The sequence below is a fragment of the Myiozetetes cayanensis genome, unplaced genomic scaffold (assembly GCF_022539395.1).
Source record: "Myiozetetes cayanensis isolate MyiCay16 unplaced genomic scaffold, myiCay2020 scf15, whole genome shotgun sequence".
In the NCBI taxonomy this organism is placed as follows: Eukaryota; Metazoa; Chordata; class Aves; order Passeriformes; family Tyrannidae; genus Myiozetetes; species Myiozetetes cayanensis.
The window spans coordinates 14,184,013-14,206,946 of record NW_026087159.1 but is presented as its reverse complement, the minus strand read 5'-3'; the positions used below and the strand labels follow the sequence as shown (position 1 = coordinate 14,206,946).

At 42.1% G+C, this 22,934-nt stretch overlaps 1 protein-coding gene across 3 annotated transcripts; it reads right to left on the bottom strand.

Moving 5' to 3' along the window:
- Window positions 1-59: 59 nt before the first annotated feature.
- On the bottom strand, window positions 60-22,873 carry OGT (O-linked N-acetylglucosamine (GlcNAc) transferase). 3 transcript variants are annotated; one of them, XM_050310959.1, is made up of 22 exons: window positions 22,691-22,873; window positions 19,146-19,296; window positions 17,991-18,234; window positions 16,419-16,487; window positions 13,264-13,380; window positions 11,842-11,921; window positions 10,254-10,449; window positions 9,894-10,034; window positions 9,557-9,657; window positions 9,215-9,368; window positions 9,009-9,110; window positions 8,556-8,735; window positions 7,913-8,071; window positions 6,492-6,581; window positions 6,116-6,241; window positions 5,381-5,551; window positions 5,148-5,264; window positions 4,880-5,047; window positions 2,765-2,917; window positions 1,827-2,079; window positions 1,509-1,632; window positions 60-945 (listed from the first exon to the last, which is right to left on the bottom strand). In XM_050310959.1, exons 1-22 carry the CDS (start codon window positions 22,725-22,727, stop codon window positions 771-773), a joined length of 3,108 nt encoding a protein of 1,035 aa, XP_050166916.1. In that variant the 5' UTR covers window positions 22,728-22,873; the 3' UTR covers window positions 60-770. The 3 variants fall into 3 exon arrangements, 2 of the variants coding, with proteins under 2 accessions (XP_050166916.1, XP_050166915.1); XM_050310958.1 differs by having other exon boundaries at window positions 19,146-19,326; window positions 22,691-22,832; XR_007628350.1 differs by lacking the exons at window positions 60-945; window positions 1,509-1,632 and adding an exon at window positions 3,075-3,196 and having other exon boundaries at window positions 1,931-2,079; window positions 19,146-19,326; window positions 22,691-22,838.
- Window positions 22,874-22,934: the final 61 nt, after the last annotated feature.

Sequence of the window (22,934 nt, the reverse complement as noted above, 5' to 3'; positions counted from 1 at the left end):
TAGCTCAAACACTTGTGGGGAGGATTAATTAATTTCAAATCAAATTTGGTTGGTTTGGGTTTGTTTTTTTTTTTTCCAACAGAATAGGAGCTGCCATCATGAAGCCAATTAGCTGAGTTATTGGAGAAGCTTAAAAAAACAAAACAAAACAAAACAAAGTCCTTACCTTAACCAACACATTACAGAGAGCTCCAAAACAGAGGTCAAACATTAAAAGGCTGATATAGGCTCAAGTGGTTTATAAAACCTATAAAAAAAGACTACACCAGCACATATGCCCTTTCAGTCCACGCAGTTTAGAAATTAACACAGGGAGCAACTCACTAGCTGGAAATCTTGTCATGGGAGAACCACATATATACCAACAGGACTACCCAAAATCAAATGTTAAAATGCTCCAATTCCCAATCCACATAAAAGGAGAGAGCTTCGTAGGAAGATTAAGTCAATCCATGGTATCATAATTGGTTGGGCAGTTCAAAACTTCCCCCGGCAACCACTTTGTCACTCGTACACACAGGCTCACATGTACACGGCTCAATCCCCTTCAAATTCCTCATGGAATAAAACGATCCCAGGCTCTATTGAGTCTTTCCCTATCATGCAAGAAATAAGTCTGGCTGTGCTTTAATCACCATCATGTGTTACTTCAGCCACAGAGTACCAGGCGGATTAAGTAGAAATGCACAGTTTTTAGCTCGCTGTCTCTGCACAAGTGTCGGAGAGGCTCAGTTCCTGAAGAATTCCGGGTGGGCACGGGCAGTCTCCCTTCATGCAGACTCACTGGCCTCCACTGGCTTGATCATGTGGTCAGGTTTGTTGCCTGCAGCGTAGTGATCCCACATCTGGAGGTAGAGCCGCTCCAGGTCCGTCGTGTACTGCTTCGTGTTGAACAAAGGGCTCGATATTCTCTGCTTCCACACTTTGCCACGGATTTTTTTCAGGCTGCAAAGAGCGAAAGCGGTCATGGGAGATTCCAAACACTACATAATACTGGTTTAATTCTACCATCTACTGTTTTCAGCTAACCCAGAACTGCCTGTACAACTGTTTCTAAAACAGCTGCTCCCCCAGTTTTATCCCCTCATCATTTCTGATGCAGAGCAGCACAGCCACTTCAACTCACAAGAGCTGGGACATGAACTTGTTGCACTATCTCTACTGCAGAAATATTTTACAGCAGTGATTTTAACTTGCAGTCAGCGACAAACTGCCCAATCTTCAATTTAAAAAGAATTAAAGGTGAACTGTATTGCACTTTTTACAATTTTGCACATTTCTTCAGAGCAGGCAGCATTTTAACTCAACTGGGAGTGATGTTATATGTTTTGAGTTACTGTGAAAGCTGAATTAAGTGCAAGACAAGACACCTCTAGTAGAGGACTGCCCAGCTACTTTAAACAGTAAAATATCTGCAGGATTAAAACTACTGCTGTCTCAGCACTATGCCCAAATACAGTATCTGACAACCTTGATGTTACCACATTACATAGTCCAAGTTTACTTACTATTCCAGGTCAGTTCCCAGTTTCACAGCAATGTCCTCATACTCCTGTCTACTTTTTGCAATGAGCTCCAGACAACCCAGGCAAGTGAGCTGTGAGGCAGCGACTCGAGAGGCAAGAGTCTCTCCTGGACAGAAGAAAATAAAGAGCAAATCAAAATCAACCAAAACAATCAGGAATAAGTTTATTAAGTAACATATTCCACACCATGAGTTACTTTCCTTCTGCCTCCACAAAAGGCAAAGTTTGTTGGGCTTGGTGTCATTAAAAAATTACCAATATTCCAACCCATGTGTTCAGTGCAGGTCTCCTGCCTCTTACCTGGCATTGTGACCATTGGAGTGCCAGCCCAGAGCACGTCCATGCCCGTTGTGTGCCCGTTACAGAGCGGAGTGTCCAGGCAAACATCAGCCAACTGCCCTCTCCTCACGTGCTCTTCTTTGGGGGCAACAGGTGAGAAGATGATTCTGTTTTGGGCCAGACCCAAGTTTTGTGCGTACTGCTGAATATTGGGCTCTCCTACGGCTGGGAAACGGAGCAGCCACAGCACACTGTTCGGGACTCTTTTTAGGATCTGGAACAAAAATAAGCAGCAAATACAGGAGGCTCAGAGAGGAACATTTCCTTTTCTGAACAAGCAATCAACACACACCAAACTGCAGTGGAAGGCATAGTCATTCAGTACATTTATCTTCTGAGGTGTAAGAGCAGGAATAAAACAGATCATAATTTTTAATGGAATCACTAGGATTGCATTTCTAATCCCACTGGAAGAGACAGCAACTCTGAGCAACAGTTCATAGGGCAGTTACTTGCAGTAAGTCTTGAAATTTATTATCTCATTTATTCATAGGCCAATGCTATGAAATATAAAAAAACATTATCCCCAAGTAACTCTCAGCAATGCACTGTAAGCTGGAACCTCTCAGCTCAGATCTGTCAATCTACCAACTGCCAAGGTCAGTTATGACTCAACTGTAGAGACTAAGGAAGATCAAAATTATTTCACAGTGGAGAACCAGCATACTCAAGCTGTCCAAGACATAAGTTCTCACTGGCTCTGTGCACAGATATAATCTCAAATAAATCTAAAAAATTCTATATTCTACTAGGCCCTGCAACAAAAGCACTGTAAGGATTCAAAATGGCTCAGGGTCAACGTTTTCCATGGAAAAGTTTTAACTTGCATCTGCTAACCTGCACAGAACTGCTGTTCCAAAAGCCTGCCCTCAGACTGCATATCAGCCCCAGATACTCACATTAGCCCACATCTGCAAGGTGGAAGGATCGATCTTATACAGCTGGTTGAAGTTGCAGTACACGACAGCATCCTCGGGCAGGCCGTACTGAGAGCGCGTGGTAACGATTATAGTCCGGGGAACTTCTTCACCGGTGGCTGCTTTGTTGTTGATCTAAAGGAATGAAAAACAGCTACTGAAACGCTGAACTCTGAGAGAACAAGAGCATGCCCTGTGGAATTGTCCTGAGACACCGCAACATTTGTTAGCATCGTAAGTTACTGTAAGCATATCTTTGGTTTTATTATACAAAACAAAATTGTCTACTTACCCACAGCAAGAATTTAACTGGTTTGTGTACACGCTTGTGGATGCCACAATGTTGCAACCACCAAGGCAAAAAACACTGGGCATTTTCATGCCCTTCCTATATCTCCCCGAAATTCCAAGTAACTGGAATAATTGGAAAGAAGAATCATATAAAGAGGCATTACAAATGGAATCTACCCTCCTTAAGGTAACTTAATTTCTGTGAGACCAAAAATGAAATTAAAACTTAAAGACAGAATTAAAAAGCAAAGGTGGTTTTCGGTTTGTTTGGATTTTTGTGGTTTATTTTTGGGTGGGTTCTGTTTGGGGTTTTTGGGGTGCTGTTTGGTTTTGTTTTTTTAAGATAAAAGACAACAGGCACAGAACAGATAATCAAGACTAAAAATACAGACTCATATGCAACTGATGGACTGTAAGGAACTATCTGACAAGAAAATAATGGAAATGCTAAAAATTAGAGGCGTTAACAACAGACTTTCAAGAAAGCACAGATCTTACAGCCTTCACATAGAATAGGAATATGCTAATAAAAAACACTAGAGGATGAAGATGGATAATCCAAATACCATGCAAGAGTCTTGAGGATTAGTAAAATGGAAGCATGATTTTTAATATTTTCTTTTAAATAATGACATGCAATGATGGCATCAAAAACCAGATAAAAATATCAGTAGACAAGGCAAAACAGCTACTCAGAGCCTTTTTCTCTAAATGCCTATTTTTCATATGCATGTATTTAAAATTTAGAGTAGTGGCAGTGCAGGCAGCCACTGATGACACACCTGATGGGAATGACAATGACTCACTGCCACTGACTCCATTAGAAGATGCACGTGATAGCTTAGTTCAATAGAAGTTGGTAAAAGTGCTCAGCTCTTGTCCTCCTATGCTAAAAAGCAGCTGATAGCAGCACAAAGAAGTGTTACATTAGTGTGACAAAGACAGAAATCCTGTTTAAGAGTGCAGAGACAGAGCTTACAGTGTTTCCTTGCGGTGGTGGAGTGTTAAGACAAGAATTCTCTATGAGGGCAACAACTTCAGAAATAAATGCCAATGAGCTTCCTGACCAAACTAAGACATAACATATTATCAACTCAAAGGAAAGGCTCAGCTGGGAACAAAAGAACTCAAAAAGAAACCAAGGCAGGAGATTATGGATAGAGCAGCGGTAATAAAAGGGCTCATAAAATGGTGTCAAATGATGCCTCTCCTGAGAGACTGAGTAGCACACACAGGATAATGAGTTATGCCAGTGTCAGAACATGGTATTTCTAAAAAGGAAGAACTGTTCTGCAATGGACCAAGTGTTAAACAATACCAGGAGCTGTCACTAAAATCCCATTAACTGTTAAGCACTGAGAGGTGGTGATGCAGTGCACGGTTCTGAAAAATGTAAGGAGATGAATAAATGTTGTTGAGATAGAATAGAGGCAGAGTTACTCCACTATTACTCAGCAACTTTTTTCTAAAGGAAAAACACAACTGAAACTGAGTAATAGGTCACAGATCCCTGCAGGCTGCAGGGCAAAAGGCAAATCTTGCCTTCAAACAACCAAGTGTCGTCGTTATGCAACATGAATGAATTTTTCTGGACTTTAGATACCTCTAGATACAACTCCTGTATCTCTGGGGGGAAAGATCATCTTCCAGTACATCTGTGGCTTATAATGAGCTTTCTTCAATATGAGAACTAAACAAATCAACATGATAGAAGACACATTTGCTTGGAGGTCTTTCTTTCTTGTCATATTAAAACATATATAATATATAAAACGCAGGAGAGAAGAGTGTCCTGAAGTGCCTCACCTGAGTAGTTGCTAATCCATTACTGATGTTGAATCCATTGATAGTAATCTGGATTTGCCCACGATTAATCATCTCAATGACAGCTTCTGCAATGGTGTTCATGGGGATGACTGGCATACTGAGGGCGGCATTGCCATCAGCATTTTCACAGCTGTCAGGACACTTCATCTACAACACATCACACAAGTGTCAGACAGGACTTCAGACTGCACACAGAAACGTGGGACTTCAGTCCCTAACACTGCACACAGACAGGAGCAGCTCTCACCTTAACGATTTTGACATCAGGGAGGCTGTCAAGGAAAGCCTTCAGGTCAATGCCATTCAAAACAATCCTGTTGTCATAAATATGACCATTGGACTTGAAATCAATGACTGCTTTTTTCTGTTAAAAAAAAAAAATTGATTTAAAAAAGTTAAGTCCCCAAGCAGGTACCATATAAGTGCCATTTTATAAAGACAGCCTGTGACAAATGCCTCTTGCCCTGTCTTCCAACGTACCTTCAGATGGGGGAACATGTTGGCGTGGTCTCCAATGAAGAAAGTGTTTGGCATGTAAGCTAATTTCTCTGAATACTGCTCAGCCACCTCAACTGGTGAAGTTTCTTTATCTGTGATGATGTAATCCATGAACAATGCCCCACTGGTTCCAGGATACCCCAACCACATTGCCTAAAAAACAAGCAAGCAAGGCTGCAGTTTCAGGTGCATCACGAAAATAAAGAAGTTTAAAAATCAGTGAATTTTAAGTTACATTTTCCACCTACAGATTCATACAGTTCCTTCTTCTGCTTTGTCAACTGAGTATCAACCAATAACTCCAAACTTCAGAACCAAGACAGTGAACAGTCCAAGGATGTTCTAAAATTGATCCCTCAAGCAAAAGCAATCATGGTAACTAGAATTTCATTAAAGAGATTAAAGCCCAACCATTCAATCAATTGCTTCAAATAGATTTTCTTTGTTCTCACTACGACAAGACAGGTAGTGGTACAGAAACATCCTACAATTAAGGAGTCCTCTCTCAGGACATTGTCAATTGTCCATAAAGCCCAGAAAAAACCCCCAAACTGCTGTTCTTAAACAGAATGGTAATATTTGTCTTATTCTAAGTCCCAAGTCTCTCCTGCCTACTGACCAATATGAGCCTTCAACGTTCATGCCATTCTGCCAGAAAAAGAGCAGCTCTTTGTACTCAGGTGTTTTTTTTGGAGATACAGAGCCCTGTTTAGTTACCTGAATAGGTGCTGGTCTCAGGGCAAATAATTCATTTCGGGCTCCTTTGGTGTAGCCATTCATGTTAATGAGAATGTGGATCCCATCCTGATGGATGCGATCTGCTGCTTTGCCATTGCATGGTATCTGAGAATAAACAAATACATAAAATAAAAGTTCTTTCTGTTTCCAGTCTTTCAGTAATAAATGTGGTTAGTCACCAGAGTACCAATGGACAGATGTCAAGGCATTAACACCAAAACATCTACAAATTCCAAAATTCTCAAGACTAACGTCATCCTATTTCAAAAAATGAGTGCAACTAAAAGTCTCAAAACTACAGGCTGATCTCTTTCTTCATGTAGAAGAATTTAAACTTACATCAAAAACAGCTCACCTGAGATAGGTCAACGAAATGATTTGCTTCAGCCATCACTTTTACACGGAAGTTTGTCCCATCATCCGGGCTCAGGGCATAACAGAACACCTAGAATAGGAGGCACCAAAACTTCAGCATTTGCAACAACCTGCTCACAAAATAACTGTGCTATAAAACACATGGTATTGCAACTTCAAATTGTATTAAGTTTCATACAAATCATATTAATTTTGTGTGGCATTTGCCAGTTGAGAAAGAAGAATTTTTTTGACACATTTGAACCAGGGCCCAGTGTTACCTAGTTCTGCACCCTGCACAAACACACAGACACTGCTCTCAGCAGTGCAAGGGAAAGTCATTTTAACAGAGAGAGAGATTTGCATAAGCATTGAATTCTTTAAGAATGCCTTCCACAGGACACCTTTGAATGTTTAATTAGCCAGAATCGTAATTATGACTCAGGTTGAACAGACAAGCCTCGTGGGGAAGGTTTTTAACAGTGACTAATTCTCCCAGTTAAGGAACTGCAACTGTATCTGAAAAACAGACAGTTGACAGACTGTATGAAAGAGCATCTTCAACCAACCTAGGACAGACAGACAGAACACACAGAAACCAATATGCAGAGAACTCACCATGCAAGATAAAACCATGGTCTTAGTAAAACAATACGTAAATATTTAGTATTTTAATTAAGCTCTGTAGAGCTTTATAAACCTAGAATATGAAAGACAGGCCTTTGTCTTGAGCTGACTCAAGGTTAAATGGGACATTCTCCCCACACCTCTTGTATTCACACCACTAATTTAATTCTTTCAGGAAAAACACCCACACAATTCAATCCTGTGGCCTTGTCACAAAAATTTCAGACTGAAGAGTTCATGACCAGAAAAAAGCAAGGTGGTAGGGGAAAAAAGTTCCAAAACAGAACAAAGAAAGATATTAACAACAAGCACTTTTGCAAGAAGAAAATACTTAAAATCCTTTACAAAAATAAGCAAATTTGGATGACTTAGAAAACAGGAGGTAATTTAGACAGTCATGTCTAAAAAACAGGCAATTTAGAAATGAGAAAAAAGGGAGGCAATTTAGTCATGGGACAAACAACATAACTGGAAATGAGTTCTATTTACAGACTCAATCCCTTAACATGACACCCACATAAATACAGACTTGACTGTGTTCAGCTTTACTAAACTGCATATTCTCCTTCTGCAGAAAGCATAGGGTGTCCCTGTCCTTTGAAGAAGAGTAACCAGACCAATCTGAAGTTCACATTTGTGACTCAGGTACCCTAGAGAAAAATGCACTTAAAAACCACAGCAGCAGAGTGAACAAAAAACAGGTGCAGAACTGTAAATCACGTAATCAGGCAGCAGCACCTTGATGCCACTGACAGTCATATTTAAAGCTTTAAACCTGCCATTTGTGGTTTTTACCTCAAATTTGTCTGGGTTATGCATGCCTGGAATGGACTGCATTAGGTGTGAGGTGGGATGATTTCCAAAATCAGAGCTCACGTAGCCAATACGAAGTCGACCTTCACTGGCCTTCAAATCCTTGGGATGCTCATATGGTGGCTTGTGAAGAACATTAATCTGGCAAGAAAACAAACACAACTGGTTACAAACTCAGGAACCAAAACCAAAATCTGAAGAGAGGGATCAAAAAAGCCCCTATGAGTTTGCAGAATTAGCCTCATTACACAAAGTCCTCCAAAGCAGAATCACAACAAATACTCAAGGACTGTCGTGCCTCGCCTAAAGAGCCCATCAAACACAAAAGCTCTTCACTGGAGGCAAGGTCAGCTTCCAAGCACTGTGGATGCTGGAACTGATCAGTCAATACTCTCACACAGCTGCCTGAAGCTGCTGCCAGGTAACGGTAATTTACTCCCTCTGTTTTTCAAAAATGCCCCTCCTGTACTTTGGAAAACATGATGAGCAACACTTTGTCCCATCCCTTAACATGTCAGTGACTCAGAAAGCTCACAAGAGCCAATATTATGTATTTAATTTTGAGTAGGAACAGGCAAAGCCACAAAGCACTTCAATCACAATGGGTCTGTATAAAGCTTCCTACCTTATCCAAACAGAGATTTCCATGTCTCTCAGCAATAGCCTTCCTAAAACTGTGAGAAAGGGGATACAGCATGCTGTGATGTGGGTGGACAGAAGGCAATCTGTTTTTCTCCAGCTGATCAGCTACAATGCTAACCAGCTTCTTCATCCTTTCATCATAGTCTGTCCAGTCACAGACAATCTAAAAAAAAAAAAGGAAAAATTTAAAGAATATTAGGACTACAGCTTCCTTTTATCTTTATCAGATATTTCACAGGTTGAGACTAATATTTTGTCCAAAAATGGAAGAGAGAACTTCAGTAGTTACTGTTGAGAACTGTATAAGCTTATCTTCTGATTTAAGACTTAAGTCTAACCCTTTTACATTTAAATTAGTAACTGATTCATGTGATCAAGCCCAGCATCTGCTGCAGAGGAATCCTAAGAATTACAACCAAAGCCCCATCTCCCTCACCTGCAAACAGTGGGCCAGGTTGCAATAGGCATCTGGGAAATCAGGTTTCAGTTTCAGAGCGGTTCTGTAAGAGGCGATGGCTTCTGGTATATTCCCTGAATCCTGCAAAGGCACAGAGATGAGTCAGCAGGTAAAAATATCCTCAGGGTAGCAACTCACAGGGCCCCCCCACACTTTTCTAGGAGTGAATCATTCGCATGTGCTACCTTGTGAATCGAGGCCAGGTTGCTGTGGGCATCAGCAAACGCTGGGTTTATCTGAATGGCACGGGTGTAGCACTGCAGAGCTCCCTGGACATCCTGCATCTCCTTCAAAGTGTTTCCCATGTTAGAGTAAGCATCTGCAAACGTGGGGCTGATTCTGAGAAGTAAAAAATAATATGTCATGAACAAGAAAAGCTCCTTCTCCAACAAGGAACCATACCCAGACCTTTTGCTTTGTAGAGCAACCATATGAATTAAACCATGCCACTGTAAGTCACTTTCTGTATAAATTTGGAGCACTTTCCTGTTAGGAATGGTTGGGACTATTACAAGATAATCATTTACCTAATAGCCTCTTTGTAATGCATCAGAGCCTCCTGGAGCTTTCCCTGCTGTTGCAGGACACTTGCTAGGTTTGAATGTGCAGCAGCAAACTCTGGAAACACCTGCAATAAAAAGTTGACACTGTCTCTCAAACGCCACGAGCAGACCACAAAAACACTTGTGCAGTTACTACTCTTCTTCTTTAGACATATATTTAATGTATTTTCTTACATTTTTTTCTAACTCAGGTCTCCCAAGCAGGAATTCCTCTACTTAGGATTGCTGAGGGATAAAACCCTGATGTCCTATCCCACATTCCCAGCTGGGGTTCCCCACTCTCCCTCACACGTGGCTTTACCTCGAGAGCCTTGCGATAGAGCCGGACGGCTTCCTCGATGTTGCCCTGCTCCCGTTTGATGTTTGCCAGGTTGTTGAGAGAGTCTGCGTGAGTGGGGCAAAGCCGAAGAGCTGTGTTGTAGCATTCTTCTGCTTCTACCACCTTCAAAAAAAGGGACGCAGTTACAATGGTAACACTTCTTCTAAGAGCCCTGTCTGTGAGATGTCACGATACAATCAAGGCTCAAGGTGGAAATTTCCTGAATTATTCGTCCTTCTAAGTAAACGAGGATAGCACCCCATCTTAATAAAGCTGGTGACAGTTGGTGCCTAAAAAAAAAACATTCACTGTGATTTTAGAAAGGAAGAAAATGCTCCTTACACTGCCTTTCTCCTTCAAGGCATTGGCCAGGTTGCAGTAGGCGTCAGGGAAGTGGGGCTGCAGCTCAATAGCCCTCCTGTAGGTGTCTATTGCCAGGTCTATCAGGCCCTGCTCGTAGTACACACAGGCAAGGTTGCCGTGCACCACGGCGTGGTTGGGACTCAGGCTCAAGGCTCGGAGATAAGCTGCTACAGCTCTGGAACACACAGATAACAAAGGGAATGTCAACAGTTACCCACAGAGCAGAGATTGCACTAATTATACTGCCCTTGTTACAAAAACGACCCCCAGAGAAGCCCCCAACTTGAAGGGATCATTAACACACATATCTGTCCCGTTAGGATGTTAATAAAAACACAGAGTACCATCTGAACTAAAAGCTTGATCAAGGGAAGAATTATCATTTTTCACGGTATTTTAAAGCTAGGCTGAATTGTGTAATGATTAACAGACTAGAAGAAATGCTTGGTAAAACAGGAATGTCTTCCTCCAACTTGATGCTGCACAGTGAACAATAAAAGTCTTCAGGAAAACAAGTTTTCATCTACTTTTTTTAAACATTCTCCATTACTAGGAAAAACATTTTTTCTTTTGCTCCATTTTTCCCAGTTTATTATTTGACTATAACAAGATAAACAGTATCATGTCTTTATTCTCTGCACTAACCTACCATGATCTACTGAGACTTCAAACATCATTTTGTTCGAAGGTGAAATCTTTAACTGTATGCTCCTATAGCACTACATAAATGGCTGAAGTATTCAAATCTCTAGGAAAATCATAACAGTATACAGTAAGTAAATGCTCAAAAGGTGATGTAAAATCTCAAACGAAGAAACACGCCCCTGTTTGGCCCATTAATTTGTGGTTACATCAGAAATCACTGAATGATTTAGGCTGCGTGCAATGCAACTAGATAGAATTAATCAGCCTGTTCCCTGCAAGCTTGTATTAAATTTGGGGCCACAAACCACAGCTACCAGAAATTATAAACCAATTAACAGATGCAGTATGGTACATTGCATGTAAACAACACAGCCTGGATACCTTTCCATAAACAGGAGACTGAAGTATCAGATTAGAGGTCTCAGAACAAGTTAGTTCAACAAGACAGCAGCAGTGTTGCAACCCAAGGCAGTAACATGATGCCAACACGTCACAAATACAGAATATTCAATCAGATGCTGAGCTGTATTCCAGCACTTCAGTTTGTAGGGAAATTTTAGAAGGGACACACTTGTAAATCGTGTCCTGAATCACATAATGAAAACAGAATTCAACCATTCGTGCCTTTCTTGGACACTTTAATGCTCCCCAGCCTTAATTTCAAGACTGAATCAGAAACTCTCACTTTTGACAACAAATTAACTATAAAAAGCAACATGAAAAAATACATTCCACTGGATTTTTTGTATTTTTCTTCAATTCCAGTAGCCTGGTCTGTCTGCACTTCAAAGCCATTTGCTTGCTCAGCTTACAGCTGAAGCCTTTGCTACCCCTGTCCAAAGCCACTTTACAGGAGGAACATGATCTGCATCTTGATACATCTGACAGGCCACTGAGAGAGCAACAGGACTGATCTGCTTACCTGTCAAATATCCTTGCCTCCTTCAGAACATTTCCCAGATTGATGTAAGCATCCAAAAAATTTGGGTCAAGTGTAACAGCCTGAAAATATTTTTGAAGTAACAGTTTTGAGCATTAACACAAGAACATCGTCTATGAAACTCAGTTGTTTGTTGTGGGTTTTTTTAAAATTTGATAAACACAATCTGTAAGCATCTAAGACTTCATCAGTAACCTAGTAAGGAGGAAAAACTTCAACTGTATAAACCAATCACAGAGCAAAGTTATTTATCTGTGATAGCATTTACTACCTTCAAATTTATTCTTCTGTTTACCTAGTCAGCTGCAACTACTGCAGAATAAAGTGCTAAGCACTTACCTCACATTAGGCTGATCCTACATAACACTATCTATGTTGCTATGCTATGTTACCTTTAACTTGTTTTTATGGGAAAAAAACCTAAAAATCCTTATCCATATCCTTTATCTACTGCAAAGTAAGCATTTTAAAACTTTAGCAGTGCAGAAAAGCAGAGACAAGTTTCACAAGAACAAGAGCAAATACATGACGTATGCAGGGAAAATTCTGTATCCATTTAACTAAAACATTTTCACTCCCTTCAAAACTAATAAAATGCAATAAAAGCATTCAAGAACTGATGAAGATACCAAAGCTGCAGTACAAAGCTACAGGTATCTGACAAGCCCCACTTGTATAGTCTCATGGGAACTATTAATTCCACATTAAAACACTTCATCATCTATCATGAACAGATCGCAAAAAAATAAAAATCCTGAGCAGCTAAAATTTTTTTGTCAATCTTAAGTCATAAATATCAGGAAGCAACTGTTGCCACATCTTAAATCCAGTTTTAGGGGACTAGAGAAACTTAAGAGGTCAGTACAAAATGAATTTACAGGCCAATCAGATATTAACTGGAAGGTATCAGACAACTAGTTAATGACATCAATCTAGAAAAATCTGAAACAACAGTGGTGAAAAATAACCCTGGAGCAGAGGAATTCATGTGCCACTTAAACTGTTCTCAGTTACTCAAGGGACAGTAACACTTGAAACAAAAATGACAAAAGTGATTTTAAGCACCAAGTTGTTTCTTCCTCTCACACACGAAACAGTGCAAAACATTATTACCATCACATCAGATTTTTAAAAAATTTAATCTAGGAAAGGACTGAAAAACAACTTAATTTTCTCATATTTGACATGTGTGAAGTCCTAGGGCAGTTCTAAATGTATATCTCTAGTAACATGGAATCTGAAACATCAGCAAGTTAAAAGAACAGTTAACACAGGGTGTGAACAGTTAACACAGGGTGTTAACCAACAGTTCTCCACTACCAAAATGCTTCTATTATCTGCAAGCAGAGAACTGCACGTACATTAAAACCCAGCAGAGAAGCTGAGACTCTCTCAGGTAGTTACCTTTTCAAAGTGATGAATTGCAAGCCAAATTTCTCCTTGGGCATTGAAAACACAGCCAAGATTACTCCAAGCCACTGCAAAGTTTGGTTGAGTCTCAATTGCTTTTAAGTAACAGGCCTTGGAATAGTTAAAGAAGAGAGATACAAGGGAAGGGGAATATTTGTAAAAAAAAGAAAAAAATGAGAGAAAACAATTGTTAGTATGCCTTCTCTAACCAGCCAAAAGTGACCCTGCAGTATAGGCTAGCTTGCGCCAAAACTAATGCGCTGCAAACTGTTGTTGATCCTGCGCCAGCGCAAACCAAAACCCAGGTGCAAGCCCACCATTTTTCAGTTATGCTGAGAACAAAAGAAACGTTCCTTCAGGCACCAGGTCGCCACAGAAATCGCCTTAGCGGTAATTCAACATCAGGAACATCTGCCGCCCTGAAGTGCAGAAAAACCAAAAAAAAATTACCACGTGAAAAAAAAAAAACACCACTCGGGAGCAAAATTGTGAAATGCTCTAAATAGGACAGAAACTACTCTGGGGAAAAAAAATAAAAAATCAGAAAAAAAATACTAAAAAGGTAGAGGCACTCCACAGTTTAAAGTGTCGACACGCCCGACCAAGGTCTTGTTTCCCGGTTTCTCCGGATGCGTTTTTAGTCACCTGCAGCTTCCAAACCTCAAATGACAGGATTGCATGAAGGTTTAGGTCCCTGTAATGCAAGCGCAAGAAATCGCTGCGCATCCTACCCAGCACGGCGCCACGCTATCGCTGCGAACTGCTTGGCTCTAGTGATGGCCCCAAGGTGCAGTGAACGGCCAGCCGGAACCATTAATCTACCAGACAGGCCCACGCAAAAACCTCTGCTCGTTAAATTTGGCGTCTGCGCTCTTTAAAACGCGGCAGAACCCGATTCCGTCCAAAAGGCCACAGCCTGGAGCTCGGGCGGCCGCCCGATCCGAGATTAATCATCCAGCCAACCGTTCACGGGGGCTGTAATCGCACGCAATGCGCGTTACCGCTGCGCAGCCTTTGCGCTACTGCAGGATCACAGCGCATCATCAGAAGAGCAGAACGCTGCAATCCAAACAAAGAAGAAAAAAGGAAAAAAATGAACAACCAGAAGAGTTAGAAGCTTTTTTTTTTTTTTTTTTTTACTATTAACTATCTCCAATTATTTCTTTAAAAAATATTTTAATTTACTTTTACTTTATTTCTTTGAAAGAATTTGTGGCTAATAGTATAAAATATTCTTACATTACTTGCTCGTAATTAAATATTTTAAGCTGTTTCTGAAGCCACAAGACAGAAGATTCAGGCATGGAGGCAAATGGTTTTGCTGTGGCAGTTACAAACCCGTTACCATATTTCTCATCATGTGACTTTTCGGTGCGTTCCTTGCTGGAAGAGGAGGAGGAGGTGTGTGTCTGCCCTAGATCCAGGCCTCGAGCTCCCTTCAGCGAGGCACCTTACGCATGGAATAGGAGGTTTCACCCACCTGAAACCTTCTAAATACAATATCAGTGGTGAAAAACCAAAAACAAGAGAGAAAATAAAACAAGATCATTAGTAAGAGTTCAACAAAGCAATTGCATTTTTTTGGATATGTCTTAACACATGGGAATGAGGATAATCTGTCTGTAACAAGGGAGACATGCAGAAGGGAGAGGGTTAATCGGGCAATTGCATACAGCAGGGACTTTTTTTTTTTTTTTGGAAGAAAGGCTCTGAAATATCTACAAAGAAATTAAATTTTAGTTCAAACTGTAAGGAATCTGCTGGCTTGATCTTTCAAATGGACTGATAACCAAAGAAACACGTTGCAATTTACTCGAGATGTTTTTCCTCGTTTATTAAGTTCTCACAAAACGGAATGTAACACTTTCAAACTAGGGTGTCTCCAGAGCTCTGAAACAAAGAAGTCAGCAACCTAAGGCAGGCGCAGTGTCTTGGCCTATACCAGTCACACTAAAGCTGCAGTGAAGTGCAATTCATGTTAGCTGTCCGCTTGGTGGGCCGAGAACCAAGTGTCTCAAAGACTGCTCAACTCCGAATGCCGCTACGCCAATGGTTTCAACCTGGATCCGACCGAATCGATCCGGCTGCCCTAGGACGGTTCACGCATCCAAGTTGTTCAGAGGAATCAAAGCAATATTGAACTTTGAGCCTGCGCTCCCCGTTCCCCCAGCAAGGTGCCCCCCCCTCCCCCCAGGCGGTGCTGCAGCCAAACAGACAGCTACGCTGTTCATACACTCCACTTCTGAGCATGCGCGTGGGGCTTGGAGTGACAGCCGTGGAGCCCAGAGGGGTTCTGATTTCTCCACACTCCTCACCCCGGCAGCGCGGACGCGTAAGGTGGCTTGTAACAAGACAAATTTCTTTCTGCGATCCGAATTTTAACGTGCCAAGGAATTTTAAAAGCTCATCTTGGGTGTTCGAATTCTCGGTTTAGGAAACGCACGACTGCTAGAAGCCACCTTTCCACTACAGCAAGTTTTCTTTTGATCAGTTCATTTACCAAACAAACCAGCTTTGTCCTTCCGATTTCTTTATTTTGGGGGAGGGGAGAGGGAAGACATGAAGAAAAGATATCGGGGGGTGGGGGTAGGGGGGTGGTGTGTGTCGCATACTGCAGCTATTGATTATTTACTAGCCTTTCTTCCACTATCGAGGGAAGGGAAAAGTTAAAAGAATAAAAAATCTTTAAAAGCCAATATTACAAGGTAACATTTGGATAAGTTTCTTCTCCACTTACAAGCCACAAAGGACTTTAGAAGAGCAGCATTTTCAATAGCACCTGCATCGTACAGGGATCTGGAGCTAACCACAGGCTCTCTGCTTGGCACCAGCAGGCAAGCCTCAGATCTGAAGGACTGTTATTTATTTCCAGATGAAAGCATGATGGAGCCCCTGCCCAATACTTCAGAATGGTATCAGATAGTCTAGTTCAGCAGCAAGGCTTGGTAATTTTCCATTTCTTGACTTAAACCAACTTTTTAAACATGGACATGCCATATCTTGCCCTGCAACTACTCTGGGGTGTTTCAGTGCCTTCAGTTTTCAGCAGTTTCTCGGACTGTCTGTAGATCAACGCAGCTTTGAAGATTTGGTGCAAAGTTCAAGTGTTCAAGACACTGACGTTTACATGTATTCTACCCAACACCTACCTTGGCTTCTTCCAAGCGACCCAGGGCTTTGAGCAGGTTCCCCAGGTCACTACGAACACAGTACAAGTCCTGAAACAAATCAAAGTCCCACCATCAGCTTCAGCACTTCACAGAGAACTTGCTAAGGAATGACCCAGTCCACTAGAGCTTATTTTCAATTCTTAATAAATACATCACAAATGTGAATTGTTTTTCACACGACACACAATCTGACTGAATTTAGTAGTGTAAAAATAAACTATAAAGATTTAAAAAAGTAATCTCTCATACAAATCCTCTTTACACAGAAACATAAAAGAAAACCGTAAACAAATGCTCCCCCCAGCAGATTAAGTCCTTTTGCCATATGCAAGTATTTGAAGTCCCTTTTTTTCCCCCCCAAACCATGACTTTAAAGCTCTACTCTTAAGATACACCATTACTGTTATGGCTTTTAAATAGATATATAAACTGATTTTGCTTTCTGTATCCCTAAAGCAGTTTTTCTCCCTGTTTTGCCCACTAATCCATCCATTTTCAACAGCTCTGCCACATGTTCTTGTTCTTTCATTTGTCTGAAATGAAAGCACAGGCTGCAACTACATTATCTAGCAGTAAAGACCACAGAGAATGGAGACATTTTGTCAACACTGACAAAACCATTTTCTAACCTAAACAAAACTCAACTCCTGTAAAAAAACCACCATCTCACGTTATTTTAACCAGTGCATGAAATCAGCTGGTCACACCATTTAGCATAATAAGGTAGACAAGTTCAGGTAGGGAGAAGAACACGGAGAAATAAGATTCTGAGCTTTTGTTGGACTAGGTTTGCATTTGCTTTTCCTCAGGGAAAATGAGAGATGCACACCAGACCCCGGTATGCTGCATTTAAAGTACTTTTTGTCAAAATGTATGACAGAACAGCAAGCAGATACCTTCAACATGCTGAGCAGAACTATAAAACCTTAATGGGAGCCATGCCAAATGAACAGAGGAAAGCAGTCCAACACAACTTAACTAAAAATGTCAATTTGAAACAGTTACAACCAAAAATCCCAACACCACATCAATCTTACAGGAGTCACTTATAGATAGATACTCAGTTTCAGCCAGTGAAACTTAAAAAGGATGGTTCTGTAGACCAGTCCACAATCAAAATCTAACACAGGAGATTCTCATCACCATGAAATCTCTGACTCTGGGCTAAAGTAATACCTGACAATTTATCAAGATCAGACATTTACATCTGAGCACTGGTTGTCTCACTGTAATACTACCTTAAAGCACACAAAGTTGAATATGAGGCCACTCCCTGAAACTTCTGACTTGAGAAAAAAAATTCCTTGCTTTTCTGTTCTCTGAACAATACAGATAAGTGTACAACAGCAGCCCTTACTGCAATATACTGCAATACAAAACTCTCTGTGACAGCAGCCTTTCAAAGATCCTTTAGAAAAGTATTAACTAGATCACCAGTTCATGGTGTACAGACTGGAAGGGTTATCATTTGTTCATTCTTCGAAAGCTGCTATTTTTGTGTCCTGGGACAGCAGTAAAGGATGGACTTGTCTAAAATAAAGCATTACTTACAGGGTTGTACTGAAGGGCAGACACGTAGGCCTGTACTGCTCCTTCCATATCACCTGCAGCTACCAGTGCAGCAGCCAAATTGATATATCCATCAATGAAGTCTGGTTTGAGGCGCAGTGCATGTCTGTAATGCTCAATGGCCTCCTGCAGCTGTCCACGTTCCTTGTACACATTGCCCAGGTTCGAATACGCTTCGGCCAACAGGGGGTTCTGTTTAATTGCCAAAGTGCTGAAGTGAGCAGACCTGGAGAAAACGAGGCAAGTTAGCAAAAAACCCAAACCACAAAGCAAACAAAAAAACCAAACAAACTCACCCTTGACATTCAGTGTTTTGACTGTTTATCTAGTTAATCTAATGAACATTCATGCTTAAGCAAGCCAAACACACAGCCAACAAACCTGGACTTACAGAGCTGTCTTGTATGTTTATGCTCCCAGTTAAACTCTCATCTCCCTGGCTCCCATTTTAGATTTGACTGAACAAGGACAGCTCTCACTGACAGTCAGAAGGGTTCAAGTTGCCTCACCAAACCTGAGCTTAACACACTTGGAGAAAACACTACAGGAATCTTGTGAAGCCTCTTACAACAGACTTATGCTTTAAGCAACGTTCCCCTTGATACTCTTCTGAAGGAGCAGGGCACAGCTTACATGTACAATGCTGTTGTATCCTCACCCATTTCATTTTCCCATATCTAAGCTGTTATTACAGCTGCATTCAGAAGCCTGTATAAAACAGATCTAGTCAAAAGTTCTTACTTCCTTCACCAGCAAACATGAACTTACAGCTAGAACAAGTCAAGTTCAAAATGCTGGAGGTGCAGAAAGCAAGATCAGGAATGGGAAAGCAGAAAGAATATGGGGACAACTTTCAGATCACAAAACCCCTTTACTAATCACGTTGTTTTGCAACTTTAAAAAAAAAAACAAAACAAAAAAAACCCAAACAAAATCTGAACTACAAACTTCTACTGCAGGTGGCATGAACACTGAATCCTGCCAGCACACCCAAGTGTGGCTGATGCTCTGATGTTCACAGGTACAATATTAAAATCATATGAGAATCCTGGCAAGGTCTGCTGTTTGTCGTAAAAGCTGGCGAGTCCAACTTGTATTTCTCTCATCACAACAAAACTCACACAGGAAGAGCCCTACCTGTCCAGTCGGCGGCACTGGAAGTGAATGGATGAGAGTAGCAGAAGCACCCCGGTGTTATCAGGCTCCTGCCTCCAGAGCTGCATGCAGTGCCTCTCTGCTGCTTCAAAGTCTCCTGCCTGATACTCACGATGAGCCAACTCCGCTAACCCTTGGAAGGAAAGCATACGTTTCGTTGGTTCTGGAGAGTCACCAAAACATTCAGAGGGGGAAAACAAAAAGTTAGATGATGGGAACAAAACAAAATTAAAGAAACAAAACAAAACAATGAAAAAATGTACACAAATGAAGGATGAAAATGTTTGAAATTATATAAAATACATGGCAGGTGACGGTTGGAGCTCTCAAGTCTTCATGCACCAATCTTTTACCAGGGAATTTCTAAAATTATCTGTACAGGTGCATGGCTCTGTCAGCTAATAACAGGGAAAATGCAGACTGTAACGTCTGTGAATAAATATCTGTAAGTCAACCTTTTCCTTTTATTCTGAAATACATTTAAAGAGACTCCTGTCATGATATTTTGGTTCTTTGGTACTCTGGTTCCTTACAGTGGAAGTGCTGCCAACAGAACAATGATTCTCACTCCCCCCCCCAGACTGCAAATCCTATGCTTTGCAACGTTAAAAATAAGTTCTAACAACTTAATAAGGAAATGAAGGACAGGAAACAAAGACTTCAAAGACTTAACAAAACAGAGTTGTGATGTGAGTAGTGAAAGCCCTAAAAAAAAAAGGGGGGGGAAATGGCTACCATTCCTTGAATCCTCCATACTCCTACACTTTCTCTAAGGAGTCAAATCCCTTCAAAGGAAAAAAAAAATGGCCTTGGAACAATATCTGATGAGAGACAAACACACACTTCAATGATTATGCAACTGGCCTACAGGAGGAACCATTAAACAGGCAGGGTACAGGAAAGGAGTTACTGCTCCTGGAGGCTTAGCTGGAACAGGAGTGACAAAAATGCTTTTAGTATTTAATACCCAACTGTGGAGAACAAAATGCTTAAATAAAACACCACCTGTTTTACACAAAACAACCTTATGTGTGAAAAGTAGTTATTTCTTACAGAGTAAGATTCTTCATTAAAATACAGACAAATGCAGCTTGGAAAAAAAAAACATAACCATTCATCCTAGAAAGAACTGTTGGCCTTCCAATTCAACTATTTACACCAATAGCTGTCACTATTTAAAGGTTTGATTACTGCAAGTATCTCTCATTTTTCCTCCCTAAGCCCGGCATTTTCAGTACTTTGCTGTCACTGAATTCCATTCATGAAACACTTCCCACCTGGACCTACTGAGTTTTAAAATTCTGATTTTAAACGAGACATATAAATCCTTCCATTGTCTCTGTCAGTGGTAAATTGGAACTAGCAAAGCCACTCACTTAAGACACTTGACAAATTAATGACCAAGTATCTTCATCCAGATTAAATTCCTGTTTCCTAGGGGCCTGTCTTAACAGTTTCCAAACCCTGAATAGGGGCAAAGTGGACTCCAGTTAAACCTGATGGCAAAGATAAAGAGATACAGCTTTTATTCACCATGAGAATGTTGAATCATGGTTGCAAACCACACCATTTCTAAATGGTGCTGACAATAATAACGATACTGGAGCACCAACAGACTGCTCCTCATCCTGTCCTGCTGCTGTTATCAGGTTCAGCCCCTCTGGCACTGAGTGTATTTTCAAGTTCTGCTGATGGCACAAACACAGGGAAACCAGATAAGAGGAAGAGCATCTCTCATGAACGTAATCATTTCCTCTAAAAATAAATTTCTATTGTGTTATTAAATTTCAAAGCTAAAAACAAACAAACAAACAAAACCAACCACCACCAAAAGTTTACACTTCGACACTCGTGATCACTTGGAAACAAGTTTCCAACCATTATCTAAATGCTACATTTTTCCTACTTTAGGCAAATGAAAGTCAAACTAAAGTTGTAGCTCCCAGGGCAGGAAAGCAGGTGGTGCAGAAATATTGTAGTTAACACCTTGGAATGAGAGCTGCTAACAAAAGCAACAAAGCAGGAGAAACACTAACATGTTCTTTCATTCATCAACTGCCTCTATTTACAAAATACCCACAGCTCGCTCCCACAGACAGAGCAAACTCAGTGTAAAATTGCCGGTAATCTACCCCCAAGGGAGTGCGTTAAGAACAATCCTCAAGTTCACCGAAAAGCAGGAAGATAACATGCACATCACAAAGTTCACAATGAGCCCAACTTTTAACAGAGGCTGGGAGCAAAGCTATGCAATGCAAAGTACCCTTAACACAGCCCATCAGTGGATGCTCTGTGAATCAATTCGTAAAGAAAAGAACTGCACCGAAGCAGTCACGGCCAGGAAAACCCCTGATGGGAGTCCTGCATAAATGAATTTCTGTACCTGGGCTAACTCGTGCTGCATGATTCCACTGTGACCTTGGAAAAGTCTAGCACATGCTGCCACAATGACCTTCCCTGAGGCTTCCAGAGAACACAAGCACAACAAAAACCTGCACACAACCACCACAAACACACCTAAGGCCATTTTCCCCCCCCCGAGAAACACGGTCCTAAACACTTGCTGTACCCTCGCGCTCAGGCTTAGGTTCAGATCCAATCCAGGTCCCCAAGGAGCAGTGGTCTCCTCCCCGCGGGAGGTGGAGAGGATGAGCACAGGGCTCTCCCCACGTGTCGCTCACACCTGCACAGATCCAGGCTACCTAAGGATGCTGCAGCCTCGCTGACCAGACACAGTCCTGGCTAAAGAACAGTGAAACACCGTATTGAAGCACCTTCTCATCCCTATCTCTGCACTGGATCCCGTCTCTTTCTCCAGAAATCCTCCTTTCCCCAAACATCGTTTCAGCTTTCCCTACTCCTCCTCCTGTCTGGTTACAGAAAGCCCCAAAATCTGGGGGATGAAGCTGTGTTGTCCTTTCACCAAGCATAACACTTCTTTTTCTTGGTGTACAGACAAAGTCAGATTCCTCCTCTTCTCCGTCCCTCTAGTTCTACATCTGTAAACTAAATTTAGGGCAGGATCCTTCATGGCTCCAACACGGTATCTCATGGTTCAGAAATCACAGAATCACAGAACGTGACTGGCTTGGAAGTGACCTTAAAACATCACCTCGCTCCAATTCCACTGCCGTGGGCAAGGATCAGTGGACCTTCCACTAGATCAGGATGCTGAGAAAACTCCTGCTTGAGCGCAGCGAGCGATTCTGAAGGATCCTGCACACATTTTGGGTCAGGCTTTCTACCCTGCTTCGCCCTCTAACGCAGTCACCTGATGGTGTGATATAAATACAGCACCTCCCCGGCAGCGGCTCCCGGGCTGCCCACGGGCAGCGCCCACCGCGGGCCACGCTCGGGCCCCTCCGCCCGGGCACCCGCACAGAGGTGGCAGCGGAGCAGCCACGGCCTCGCCGCTTCTGGAAAGTTCCGCCGGGCGAGCGGGGAGCGGCCCCGGGAGCGAGGGCACGGCCCGGCCATGGCTGCCCGTCCGCGGGGGAGGGGGGTGGGAGCGAGGCATCCCACGGTACCTGTGCTGTCCGCCACGTTCCCCACGGAGGTCGCCATCGGGACGGGGGCCGGCGGGGCTGTGGCGGCGGCAGAAGGAGAGCTCGGGCGGGCCGAGCAGCCCGCGGTCGCGGCGCGCTGAGGCGGCGGACCCGAAATGGCGGCGGCGGCGGTGCCGAATGGCCGCGGCCGGGACTATCCCCGCGCCAAATAGTCCGGGCGGCGCCGGGGCAGCGCGGCAGGGCGGCGCGGCGGAGGGATCGATGG